A 12945-nucleotide genomic window follows, 5' to 3' on the forward strand; every position below is an offset into this window, starting at 1 on the left:
GTCTCCGAGAAGTACAAGTTACATATTCCAGTGTTTCCGTGCAGTGCATACAGAATCATCTCTCCACGCTGTATTTATTTTTCAAGGGCCATCGTGGCAGACAGCACTGAAGCGCGCGTCATGCCGACTGCCATGTGCACGTCATGATTTGCCGATGATGAGCCCTTCTTGCTCTCTGTCGTGGGTCTTGTCCTGAAGTCGTGATGCGTACCTGTATATGATACTAACAATGAAATGGCTGCGCAGATTTATCTATCGTTTAAACTCAGATTTACCAAATGCCAGCAGCCATGGACGAGGTGAAGCCAACCGCCAGATGGGCCAACCGCACGTTGCGCCCCTTGGTCTCCGTCTATCGCCGACTCGAAAAGCATCATGAGACATTAGCGATTATTGCATCAGATCTGCGCGCGTTAGAACGCGAGGCAAATGTACATACACAGATACAAAGCAGCAGCATGGCGGCCAAGGCGCAGGATTGGGATCTTGGGTCGGACGCGGACCAAGATGACCCTGTTTGGGTTCCAGGAAAGAAGCCTGACCTGCGACGCTTACGACACAGGTACTCGACCCGAAACGAAATCAATGGACGCAAGCGACGAGCACGGCACTCTATACACAGCCCAGAGGTAACACGTATCCTCCCTGGTGCAATTGACCTCGCCACACCTGTAATCAGTGGGAAACAATGGGAGGCGCCGATGAGCGTGAGAGCCAAAGTTCCGAGCGCAGAGGCAAAATCGTGCAAAAAGAGTGAGCGCTCATCTTTTTTGTCCCGACGATCGAATTCATTTCATCGGTCAGCCTCCGGGCACGGCTCCTCGGGCGAGTCCGTCGACACAGAGTTGGCAGGCATTGTACAAAATTTTGAACACGTCTTTGGGAACTTCCTCCGAAATACTTGTGTCGGTGGAAGTACGTATATGAGTGCATATCGGACACGTTGCGGAACTCGCTCGCTGATGGCCACGGCGATCCGCAGGCTGCCCGCATTCATTCAGCGTGAGCAAGATATTCAGGACGAGCAGGATGTCAATGCCGACGAGGACATGTGCGATGCTTACTTTACCGAGCTGGAAAGTTTTTACGCGCCACACGGCCAAGGGTGGAAACCATTGCGGGAAGCTGTGAGGGCCCAGGGAATCTTCTATGTGTCGAACATGATCAGAAACAACTGGTTGACCGACGCGATTGTGGGTGCTTTGATTGAAAGATGTCAGATCCTTTTCCCGGATGTTTCTGAATCATTACTATCAATTTTTCTCTCTACGCTTACGTCTTATCCGCATCCCTCCTCCCTCAACACGACCGGATCCACGACTTCGGATGACTCGAATGAGTTGGGTGATCCTCTAAGAGTGCTTCGCAGATACAAGTCCGTCGATCCGAGTCGTCCCTCATATTTGTTTCACGAACTGGCGAATGTTCTCACCCGTGGTGTATTGCCCGCTGAGTGGATGGCGACCAAATCCTGGACTATGTGGATGACTCGCGCGACAATCTCGTTCTCAAGCGAGAATGAGGACTGTGCAGCAGCCTCACGTTTGATCGAGGCAGTGTTGTTGTCGGCTGCCGATATCCTTCCGGTAGCCCACTTGGACCCAGCAGTGGGCGAGGATCATGGGGACAGGAGCGATCCAGCGCATGAGAGACAGACACGACACTCCTCCTTGTCAACGAAAGTGCAGAAAATATCGCCTTTGCGAAAGTGCCCTCTGCCAGTCGAGGATGCCTTGAACAATCAGGTAACGAGTCTTCTCGCGGCCATCTGCGGCATGCATATTGCACGATCCCGTGATACCATCGACCCTATAGGGCCCGAAAGTACCAAAGCTGGTCAGACAATCATATGTCTGCGAGCGATGCTGGACAAAGCCATAGAAGTGCAACCTTTATCTCACGTTGCTAGTCTCCCCTCCTACCAGCTCCTGAGACGCGGGAGTATGCTGTTGGCTGACTACCTTGTGTATTGCAATGATCTTATTTTACAAAGGGATTGCCAAAGAGGATTACTCACGACAGATACCGTGGATCTTTACTGTGAAATGTTGGCCGCTCGTTCTGAGTTGGTGAAAGAATTGGCGTCATTTTGCCGACAGGTTTTCCGGTGCTTTGGAAGATCTACGGAGACCGCCTCTGCTCGCAAGGGCGGGGAAATTCGCCGCATGATATCACAACTTTCGAGCATGAGTGCGTCGTCTGCCCTGACTACTCTGCTCGGTCGAGTGGCGATTGAAGCAGCCATGGAGTTTGCTGAAAACACTGGGGAGCCCGATGATCACGTGTGGGCCATCGAGGTTCAAGAGAAGGTCCTTGCCCGGCTGGCAGGCAAAACTTCTCGCCCAGGTAGCTGGCAACCAGGGTTTGAAAAAGGGTGCTACCGTTGGGAGGAAAGCATTGGCGAGTGGATTGCGCGTACGCCAGCTGTCAAAGTTCATGTGCCTCCGGTGGCCGTCAAGGGCTCCTTCCAGCCGAGCGCGAGGCCGATGGTCAACATGCCGTGCCTTGAAGACCGCAGCTCTCAGGCCTCAGTCCGGGATTCCGATTCTGTAACTGTACCGGAGACTCCATCCAGCTCGTTTACTTCGCCGCCATCCGCAAGCATGAAGCGCACCTGTGAGGAAATGATGTCTTCGCCGTTGCCGGTTACGAAACGACCGCGGGCAGCGCCCGTCATTGTCAATGATGCAGAAAGGAATTACAGGAGAAGGAGTGGGTACAGCCGTACTACCCTTGTCTCCAAGTCTCCGCCGGTTGAGCAGGCATCTCCTCGGCCTCGGCGTCGCATCCTACATGATGGACCTTCGCGACTCATCAACCGGAATGAGCGATATGCAGCCAAGACACCGAACACCAAGGTTGAGGTTGTGATATTCAATAATCAGGGACCGAAGTCCTCTAGCACCGAACGTGGTCTTCCGCTCTCGCCCGAGCCGGACCTTGAAGTGGTCGATAAGCGACCACACCGAGCCGTGGCGCGACGAAGGTCCACACGCTCCCGGTTGTCCGTAATCCCTGATCCGCATGCTCAAGTTCCACGGCGTCGGTCCATGGTCATCCCCTGCTCAGACGAAGATAGCGATGATGAATTGAGCTTTTTGTAACGTCTGGCGTCTCTTGAGCAAAAACATCAGACGGCCCAGGTGTCTGCTGCTTCTTTACCCTTTGGTGTTGATCATCGAGGTAGATAACCCATTCCATCCTTTGGTAGGACAGGTTGGGGCTGAGTAGATTGGAAACGCTTGCACGTCCTCAAGTCGTTGCATATTTTTATGCTCTCTTTTTCTCGGTCGTCCTGAATAAGGTCTGCCCATGTACTGCATTTTTTACATTATAGACTCAGCTTGCTTTTCATGTTTGTAGAGGTCGTGATGCTGAGGCGCTTTTCCTTTTTGAATTCCTTTCTTATACAATACTATGTTCGTATCTGGGCGGGTGATCATTCACAACAGACAGTTGGCCGGAGAGCTTTTCACAATTCTTATCTGTGAGCTCGACAGGCTTTGGTGTTGACGCCGAGGGAGGAGGCAGTTGTTTCGGTCATGGAGCCCGAGGCTTGTGTTGGATCATTTCACTTTCAATGGTGACGGGCATCCGAAAATGGTACTCTGGTTAAAAGCTCGCTTGTCTTCCTCGTTTCAGCCATGCAGACTACTGAGACGCCAAGCTCAACAAATGATAGCATCCCGCATTGGTGAGAATAGACTACGGTGACACTCTTCCGAAAATTAAAATGCCTACCGTGAAACCTGTTCTTCAATTTGCTCCCGTCTCTTGCATGAATTTTTCAATGGCAGCACTGACCTGCGCTGGGCAGTTGGACATTTGTTTTCTTCTTCGATCTCATTCTTGAGCCTTCGTCAAGCCTGGAGGGTCTTAACGGTCTGATATTAATTAGCAAAACTCTTGGCAAGTCTCGGGTGGAGAGGGAAAACGGGGCATACTCCCAAGTGGGAATAGTTGCCGTAGTAGCAGATTCACTAGATTGATTGCATGGCGGGCTCGCCTGAGGTCTGATAGAGAATGTTTGCTAGATGGGGCGACGGCAATGTATCAGAGAGATGGTCTATGACGCCAGGATGTGAGATGTGAGATCTATCATGTAGCATCCTCAAGTCAGTAGCCTTATCCTGCAGTATACGCAGTGACTCAAAAGGCTCTGTGACTGTGAGTATGATCATCGCTCAGGTTGTCTTCAAAATAGGCCGAACTTCTCGCGATCACGTTCTTCAACACGTGACCAGATGACCAGAGCAATCTTCCATCACAAAAGGGATTGGGAGTAGTGCAAGTCAAGCTGATCGCTTCACTTGCACCCTTCTCCGATCACCATTAGTCTTGATATCCTCGTATCTGCCGCATCTTTGCAAGGTAGATTGTAACCAGCAAAACTGACCTGATGCAGAGGCTCTGCAGTACCTAGCAGGTTGGAATTCAACCCTCTCTGGCGCCCTGCAGGATACCCCCTTTCCCCCCTTCAGATCCACCACTAATCTCCACTTACCAGTACTTTCGCCTTCTTTATTGGCCCATCAGATAAAGTCAAAGCCTCGTTCTCAAACCACGGCCATCTTGGCCATGATGAAGATCAGCGCATCGGGGTGGACTGCCCGGGCTGTCCACCGGCTGCATCGAGACTGCCGAGTCCCCCTGCGGGTCAGCGCTTGTTGCACCCTAACTCGTCCGTGGCTTGTTTCATCGTGAGCCACTCTCCCCGCGTCATGATCGCATCTTGTCCATCTTTCTGTGGTTTTGCAGGCACAGAAAGATGAACCTTCCTCTGTTCCCTGTGCGAGTCCCACGTCTACTGTCATGTTGCTTAGATTGAATGCCCCGAGGAGACCCTCTCTATCTATTCTTGTTCGTATCTGATTCACCAGGGCGTGGACAGGGAGAATCTGGCCGCGATGGTTGATACTCTACCCGCGACGAACGAACGTCGTTTCGAATCCTTCTTCACCCTGTCTCAACGGCGCAGCGTCAAAGACTACTGTGAATCTCAGCGAATCGATCCTCCAGGCATGATAGGCTGATGTTGTGTCTTCAACTAAAACTCTGCCACATATTTCCCACATTCCTGGCGAAGGGATCAGGTCCTCCTCGTCGCAGAACATCTGCCCCGCCGTCCACCTCGATCTCCTGATAGGACATGACGTGGAAGCCAGGGCTCCTGGTCGACTCTTCCGCATAGGCGCACCATCGCGGAACTACTGACCAAAGATTTCACCAAACGGAGCTGGAAACATCCAGTCTAGATCTTGTTCATGTCTATCCATAGTCATATGTATATTAAACTGCTGCACCCGTCTCCACTGCACTATTGAACGAGTCTGCTCCGGGGCGGCGGTACTTGGTCTGTCTCAAGTCTCTCCACTCTGCCCACTACGCGGGACGGACGTGGATACTCTTCGAAGGGGGCAAAGAGTTATCAATGCTTCAACCAGGGTTTTCCCTCTTCGACAACTCATGTGGATGGGCCTTTTTTTTCCCTCTCTCTTTGTCGCTCTCTAACATTGTTGTCACTCTTTGTACCCTTCCTTTTTCTTTCTGTTTTTCCTTTATCGACAACTGGTTATTGTCGTCCTTTCTGGGGTTGACTTTGGCTTTGTTTGCCTTTCATTTTGGTTTCACACACAATTGTTTTGTTGACGCAGTGGACGATCTCTCCATACTGCGCATTTTGCCCTCTCTGCTAGTGACTGGTTCACCAGCATTCCTTTCGTTTCCCAACGACGTCAGCTCACAACAGGGATCCAACAATTTCAATAGACGCTCTCATTCCTGTTGCCTCCGCTACGCGCAAATTTTGATCCCCAAAAAACGGATTGAATCAATCCACACACCTGTCGAGACATCCTTATCTTTCGTGCTTCAACCGAACGACGGCGTCTCATTTGTAGCCTTCTGAAGCAACCTGGTGTTGCTCTGGACCGCTCAAGGTTGTGACTCGGCAAATTAGCAAGAGACTCACAAGGGGCTCTGTCCTCGTCTTGGACGATTGTCACATTGACCGCAAGCCGGCCTTGCTCGAGTGATCTCTGACTCATTTACCTTCTCATCCAAGATTCGAGCCTTCAAGATGATGCACTCTATCCTGTTGGGTCTTTCCCTGGCGGGACTGAGTCTCGCCCAAGAAACTTTTGAAAAGCGACAAGGCCAGAAAAGCGCCCTCTCCATGTGGCATGAAGCCTACAATGATGACTTGGCTCGTTATACGATCCTGTCTCTTGGATGTGCAGCCGCTGCATACTACGTTTGGTCGCTGAGCTTCCGCTTCGCCGGCCATCTGCGCCGTCTCTCTGCCTTCACCGACGATAAGCAGAAGTATTTCGTACCGGCCCACGACAAATTCTGCTGGCTTAAGGAGCACCTAATCTATGCTCCCCTCTTTGGAACTAGACACAACCGCGAGTTCCAGCTCTCGTCTGCGATCAATATGGGCAATCTGCCCAGTCGATTCCACGGCTTGCTGGTCATCAGCGTGGTCGCGATGAACGTTGTTTTGTGCACCGTGACGACCCCGTACAACTCGCCCGAGGACACCTTGGCCGGCATTGTGCGCAACCGAACCGGTACCATGGCCACAATCAACCTGGTCCCTCTCGTCCTCATGGCCGGACGTAACAACCCACTGATCGCCATGCTCCATGTTCCCTTTGATACTTGGAACTTGCTTCACCGATGGCTGGGCCGGATCGTTGTTCTCGAGGCTCTCGCCCACACCTTTGCCTGGATGATCCCCAAGGCACACAAGGCCGGATGGGGCGTCGTTGCCAAAGCTCTTGGAAGCAGTAGCTTCTTGTTCGCTGGTCTGATGGGCACGGCGGCCTTCACAGCCCTGCTGCTTCATTCGCCATCTCCCATCCGCCACGCTTTCTATGAGACCTTCCTTCACCTCCATATTGCCATTGCTGCCGTGTGCTTCGGCTTCTTGTGGGTGCATCTCCATGGTATGGCAGCTCAGCAGTACCTGCTCGCTGCCATCATTCTGTGGGCGCTCGAGCGAACAAGCCGTTTGGTCATTATCTTTTACCGAAATATCGGCCGTAACTCCACCACAGCCACGGTTGAGGCCATGCCCGGTGACTGTATGCGAATTACCATCCGCATGGCACGGGCCTGGACTTTCCAGCCGGGTCAATACATCTACTTGTACATTCCCGCTGTTGGGTGGTGGACTTCCCACCCTTTCTCCGTGGCCTGGACCGAGGCTGAGTCGAACATGACCGACGAGAAGTCCCTGCCCATTGCACGACAAGACTTACTCGGCCGAGCGCAACAGAACACCATCTCCTTGTTGGTTCGCCGACGCACGGGTATGACCGATAAGCTCTTCCAGCGCGCCTCCAATGCGATTGGATCGCGCGTGGTCCTGCGTGCATTTGCCGAGGGACCCTACGGTAACATCCACTCCCTGGATTCCTACGGGACCGTGATGCTCTTCGCAGGAGGTGTGGGAATCACCCACCACGTTCAATTTGTCCGCCACCTCGTCGCAGGCTTCGCCGATGGCACCGTGGCCACCCGCCGCCTCACCTTGGTTTGGATCATCCAGTCTCCCGAGCATCTGGAATGGATTCGGCCCTGGATGACCACCATTCTCGCCATGGACCGTCGCCGAGAGGTGCTCCGGATCATGCTCTTCGTGACTCGTCCCCGCAACACCAAGGAGATCCAGAGTCCCTCCGCCACCGTCCAGATGTTCCCGGGCCGGCCCAACATCGACACACTGATCGGGATGGAGGCCGAAAGCCAGGTTGGCGCCATGGGTGTGATGGTCTGCGGCAATGGTGGTTTGAGTGATGATGTGCGCCGGGTGTGCCGGCGGAGACAGGCGAGCTCCAATCTGGATTATATTGAGGAAAGTTTCTCGTGGTAATGTCGCTTGGTTCCTTTGGTTGGCTTTGTACTATGTTCTCATTCATGCAAAAGTCGGAGAGTGATGTCCAATCAGCGAGCTGGCGATGTTTCTTCTGACCCTTCTTTTCCTTTGCTTTTTCTCTCTTATCTTCAATTGGTCTCATTGTACAGTGATCAGATACTCTTCTTGAATTGTCCAAAGTCTACAAAGTACATTCTCTCTCATTTTTTTCATATCCCACCTCGATTTACCGATCGCATCTTACTGGTCTTCCTCTTACGCGACACTGTCTCCCATTTTGCTATTCACAGAGTTGAGGCGGAGATTTCGTCGCTTCGTCGTATCTTGACTACATTCTTTGTCTCCTCTGCAAGCCCAAGTGGTTGAATTAAGCCGGCAAACCTTGACGGCACCCTTCTGCTCCAAGAGCCAACCAGATTGTCAGTGTATCGATCGCAGCTCTTCGTATTGCTCGAGTATGAGCAACCCACTTCTTGAGGTGGTCTAGTCAATTGGTGTCTCTTGGACCTCTGCCTTTGTTGTCATGGAACTACAGTCCTATCATACTACTTTGTACCTTTTTGAAAGTCCGAAAGTTCCTTCCCTTTTCCCCAGGAAAGCCACTAGCCAGCGAACTTGTAAAAATTGATCTTCTCAGTGAATTTGAATGTACGAGCTTGCTCAATTTCGCTAAGGTACTTACTGACTTGCAACGTTCTTAGGTCACTTCGTTACTGCCCCACCATCCTCCATCCTCTCCCGGCGGAAACATTTTTCGTTCTTTGGCGGACTACTCTGCTCTACTCTATTCCACACCTTTTTTTTCCCGCTCACTCAATCTCTTCCCCAATTTTCACAGATCCAGCTATCTCCGAGCAAGGATCCCGCCATCTCACAATGACCGAAGAGTATAAACCGCCCGCGCTGCCTTCCCCCTTCACCAACACGACACCAGCCCCCACGCTGCTTGTCCAAGGCGCCGAAGCTCACCTCTACAAGACCGTCTCTTTGGACCCCTCCATTCCCGCCGCCCTCAAAGTGCGCCCGTCCAAGCCCTACCGCCACCCCATTCTTGATCGTCGCTTGACGCGTCAGCGCATCATCCAGGAGGCGCGATGTCTGGTGAAATTGGTCCGTGACGGGGTGAGTGTGCCTGCGGTGCTGGCGATGGATTGGGAGGGGCAGGGCGGCGAGGAGAGCGCATGGGGCGGCGCCTGGTTGATGATGGAGTGGATTGAAGGGCCGGTCGTGCGAGTCGTCTTGGAGCAATGGGAAACTTGGATGAAGAAGAATGCAAGCTCGCTGGAGGCGGATCAGCTGCAGAAGGAAGAGGATCGGGTGCGGGGGTTGATGAGACGCATTGGACGGACGCTTGGTGGGCTACACAAAGCTGGGGTGGTGCATGGCGATCTGACGACGAGTAATCTGATGTTGCGGGCGCCGGCGCAGGATACGAGTGACGGTGCATCGGCCGTTTCGATGGAAGGTGAGGTGGTGTTGATCGACTTTGGCCTTGCAGCACAGAGCACGCAAGATGAAGATCGCGCGGTGGATCTGTACGTGCTGGAGCGGGCCATTGGCAGCACGCATCCTCGTTCGGAGCAATTCTTCGAAGAAGTGCTTGTCGGATATCGAGAAAGTCACAAGGGAGCTGGTTCTACCTTGAAGAGATTGGAAGACGTTCGAATGAGAGGCCGCAAGCGGAGCATGATTGGATAGAGGAAATCGGAAATCATTCATACGCTCCCCCCAGGGTGAGTCTTGCGAAACTATACAACACTGTCCGAGCGGTGGATACAATATGGCATGCGAACGATGGCTCGTCCGAGAGAGAGAACACGCAGTTGGCAAAGAGAGAAAAGGAGATGGGAACTCCAGAACAAAAAAAAAAAAAAAAAAAAAAAAAGAGAGACCGGACAGGACAGGACAAAAACGCCGACGCTACACCATGAGTTGAAGAAAGCACGAGAGCCGTCTCACGACCACAAATTACTTTGAAACCTTTCTTCTTTCCATCTCTTTCCCTCCGCCTCGAGTGGCGCTTTTTTGAATCTCATGACCAGGACGTGACGCATGTGCCCACATCTGCCAAAGCGAAGTAGCCCTTATTCTCGACGACTCCGCGATCCTTCACCACGGCCGTGTACTTCACCACCCACTGCGGCTCCACGTCTCCTTGAATTCCATCATTGGCGTCTGGCGCCGATGCCAGAATTCCCGCGCCGCCCTGATCCCGGGGACCCAGAAGCTCTCGTGTCATGCCGACGGGAAGGATGTCGTTGCAATCGTTGTGAGTCAAGAGTTGAATCTTCTCCTGTTTCGCGTAGAGAATGAGAGACTTGGGCACCACGCAACAGTCCTTCAGATTGATCTGATCCACGGTAGGCTTGACCTGAGTGTGAGGGAGGAACCGAGCCAACCGCTCGCTGCCAAACTCGGCAACTCCCAGTTGCGCAATCATGCCTTGGGCATGCAGCGATTCCAACACCCGCCACGTCTGGACCATGCTGTCGAAATCATCTTCCCCACTGGCGTCGGACCCTTCCTCGTCACTGTCATCGTCCGCATCGAAGAGGATGCCCGGGAACGAGACGATCAGCAGATCAATGGACTTGACCTGTAACTCCCTCAGTACCAAATCAATGGCTTCCCTGGTGTGTGCGCAGCGTCTCGAGGCTGGAATTCCCGGCAGGTAGAATAGCTTGACCGTAATATCGTATTGATCCCGCTCCTCGGCCAGTCCACGCTGTGAAAAGTCCACGGCCGGAATGTAAAGCGCACCGTCGCGATTCTCCGTCCATGACGCCGCGTCGCTCTGTTGCTGGGAAGTGGAGGAGCCGTTGAAGTCGATCGCCTGCGACGCGACGAAGTTGGACCGGAGCGAGGTAATCAGTTCGATATTGGATTTTTGCATCATCGGCTGTCGGATGACGGACGGGGGGCCGCCGTTCATGATATTCCTATGAGACCGGAATGAAATACCCCATGTCAGTCCTTCCCATTTTCGCCTGTATCGGTGCAGAGTGGCAAATGTGAAACAAAATGACAGGAAAATGAATTTGAAAAAAGGACCAGAGACAGAAGCAAGTGCGTGCTGAGGGGGCCACCTTACGATGTAGAGAGGATCAACTTCATGGCTGCGGAGGTTCTGCAGGGAGCCGCAGGCAACTTTTGTGAATCAAATTGGTTATACTTGTTCTCGATTGAAAACGTTACTTGAGATCTCAAGAGTAAAGAAGAAGGGTTGCAAGAGTGTAGAGAAAGAGAGAGGGAGGACGGAAAAGAGGAATTGTCTGAGAAGAGATTCTTTGTCCGCGCGATTATCCCGCGAGCGCAAAACCCCGCGGCCCGTCGGTAGCCCCTCCGAACGGTTCCTGACAAATCCACTTGGGGGGGGACGTGGAAGTAAACTGATTGTGGTTTTGGAGTAAGACGGAAGCTGACTCTTTTTATTCAATCCACTCCATTGGATTCGTCCATTGATTGCTGTATGGGAGATGTAGTTTTTGAAAAAAAGAAAGAAAAAAAAGAAACAACCATTGCCACAGGTGATATACTGCACCAACAGTGTTCCAAGATCAAATCTATAGGTGTTTCATATCGCATCTACTAATCCTCGTCCACCGTGGGATCCCAATCCGTGGGACTATACTCGCCCGTGTCTAGCAGCTTCATATCCTCCGGCGAGAGCGCAAAATCAAACACATTTGCATTCTGTGGAATGCGCTGGGTCTTTGCAGACTTGGGGAGCGGCACAAATCCCTACGAGCCACAGCCGCGAAAAGAAATAAAAAAAGGATCATCAGCATCTCTGTCGACGGCGCGCATGAGTGGATAGAATCATTTGTCACTGACCATCTGTAGGCTCCACCGGATTAGAACCTGTGCAGGCGACTTGCCATACTTTTCTCCAATCTGAGCCAGCACCGGCTCCCGGAATCGGGTCCCATGCGCGAGCGGAGAATAGGCCTCGACGACAATCTCTCGACTCTGACACCACTCGACGATATCCGAGTGGTCCAGCCAAGGATGAAGTTCGTACTGGCCGACGGAGATCTCGCCTCCACCGCCGCCCTGAATGTACTCTTCCAGCTCTTCAAGGTGGTGGATGCCGTAGTTGGACACTCCGATTGATTTGACCTTGCCGGCCTTTTGAGCCTCGACTAAGGCCCGCCAGCTCCCGAGACGGGCTTCTTTGCCCCCGTAGGGAGCATGAATCAGAATCCTGGCCTCGTATGTCAGGGATATTTGTTGTCGAGACATGTGGATGGGGCTTGCGTGGAACACTCTCACAAATCAAAGTAATCGAGGCCAGCTTCACGTAGACTCGACTCAATCGCACGTCGGGCATCACTGTAGCCCATCGACTCCGGAGGGATCTTGGTGGTGAAGAAGATGTCGGATCGATCAAGGCCGGAGTCCCGGATGGCACGACCACAAGCCCTTTCATTGCCGTACATGATAGCAGAGTCGATCTGGAGATATGATTGAGCAAGGTGAGACGCGGCACAGAGACCGTCTGAGGGAGAGTGGTTGTCCATACATGTCGAAATCCATTTTTCAGCGCTTCTGCAACCACCTTTTCTGTAGTTGAAGGGGGACTTTGATCTGTCAGCTGGCCCTGGACATTCAGATAGAGCTATCTGATGTTTTTTTTTTCAAAACCCCCAAAAAAGAACAAAACATACATCAAATAGACCTGCAAAGCCATCGTGTGTCAGACACCAGTCATGCAACCATACGATCATCCACAACCATAGTCGTTTGTTCTTACCCCAAAGCCCAGCACTGGAATCTCATGGCCGGACCGGAGCTTGTATTTCGATTGCAGCGTCTGCTTGGATGCCATGTTAGAGTTGGTCATCGGGGTATCACGCTCAACGAGGCCAGCGTGGGAGTGCAGAAGAGGGACTGTTCGGAGGGGAGGAATAATCGCCGCGGCGATGAGATCATTGCGGAGACCAGCCGACGTGGGGGGGGGCTCATGCTGGTGTCTAGACCCGTTTCGAGGGTCAAGAAAATGTGTCTCCTACATTCATTGCAAGCATCGCGTGGAGGACAATCCAGAGCGTCTAGACTGCAGG

At 52.5% G+C, this 12945-nt stretch overlaps 5 protein-coding genes across 5 annotated transcripts; 3 read left to right on the forward strand and 2 right to left on the reverse strand.

Annotated features, from left to right (window-relative positions):
• Positions 1-278: 278 nt before the first annotated feature.
• On the forward strand, positions 279-3104 carry POX_b02806 (uncharacterized protein; the record flags this gene model as incomplete). Its single annotated transcript, XM_050111714.1, has 1 exon — positions 279-3104. The coding sequence occupies one exon, from the start codon at positions 279-281 to the stop codon at positions 3102-3104; it is 2826 nt and encodes a 941-aa protein (XP_049972060.1).
• Positions 3105-6079: 2975 nt separating this feature from the next.
• Positions 6080-7879, forward strand: POX_b02807 (uncharacterized protein; the record flags this gene model as incomplete). The annotated part of the gene is made up of 1 exon (XM_050111715.1): positions 6080-7879. One exon carries the CDS (start codon positions 6080-6082, stop codon positions 7877-7879), a length of 1800 nt encoding a protein of 599 aa, XP_049972061.1.
• Positions 7880-8758: 879 nt separating this feature from the next.
• POX_b02808 (EKC/KEOPS complex subunit) lies at positions 8759-9580 on the forward strand (the record flags this gene model as incomplete). Its single annotated transcript, XM_050111716.1, has 1 exon — positions 8759-9580. One exon carries the CDS (start codon positions 8759-8761, stop codon positions 9578-9580), a length of 822 nt encoding a protein of 273 aa, XP_049972062.1.
• A 334-nt stretch (positions 9581-9914) lies between these two features.
• On the reverse strand, positions 9915-10814 carry POX_b02809 (uncharacterized protein; the record flags this gene model as incomplete). Its single annotated transcript, XM_050111717.1, has 1 exon — positions 9915-10814. One exon carries the CDS (start codon positions 10812-10814, stop codon positions 9915-9917), a length of 900 nt encoding a protein of 299 aa, XP_049972063.1.
• Positions 10815-11470: 656 nt separating this feature from the next.
• Positions 11471-12909, reverse strand: POX_b02810 (putative oxidoreductase; the record flags this gene model as incomplete). Its single annotated transcript, XM_050111718.1, has 6 exons — positions 11471-11623; positions 11717-12086; positions 12155-12336; positions 12405-12482; positions 12636-12848; positions 12895-12909. The coding sequence occupies 6 exons, from the start codon at positions 12907-12909 to the stop codon at positions 11471-11473; spliced, it is 1011 nt and encodes a 336-aa protein (XP_049972064.1).
• Between the last annotated feature and the right edge of the window lie 36 nt (positions 12910-12945).

Source organism: Penicillium oxalicum, chromosome II (assembly GCF_001723175.1).
Source record: "Penicillium oxalicum strain HP7-1 chromosome II, whole genome shotgun sequence".
In the NCBI taxonomy this organism is placed as follows: Eukaryota; Fungi; Ascomycota; class Eurotiomycetes; order Eurotiales; family Aspergillaceae; genus Penicillium; species Penicillium oxalicum.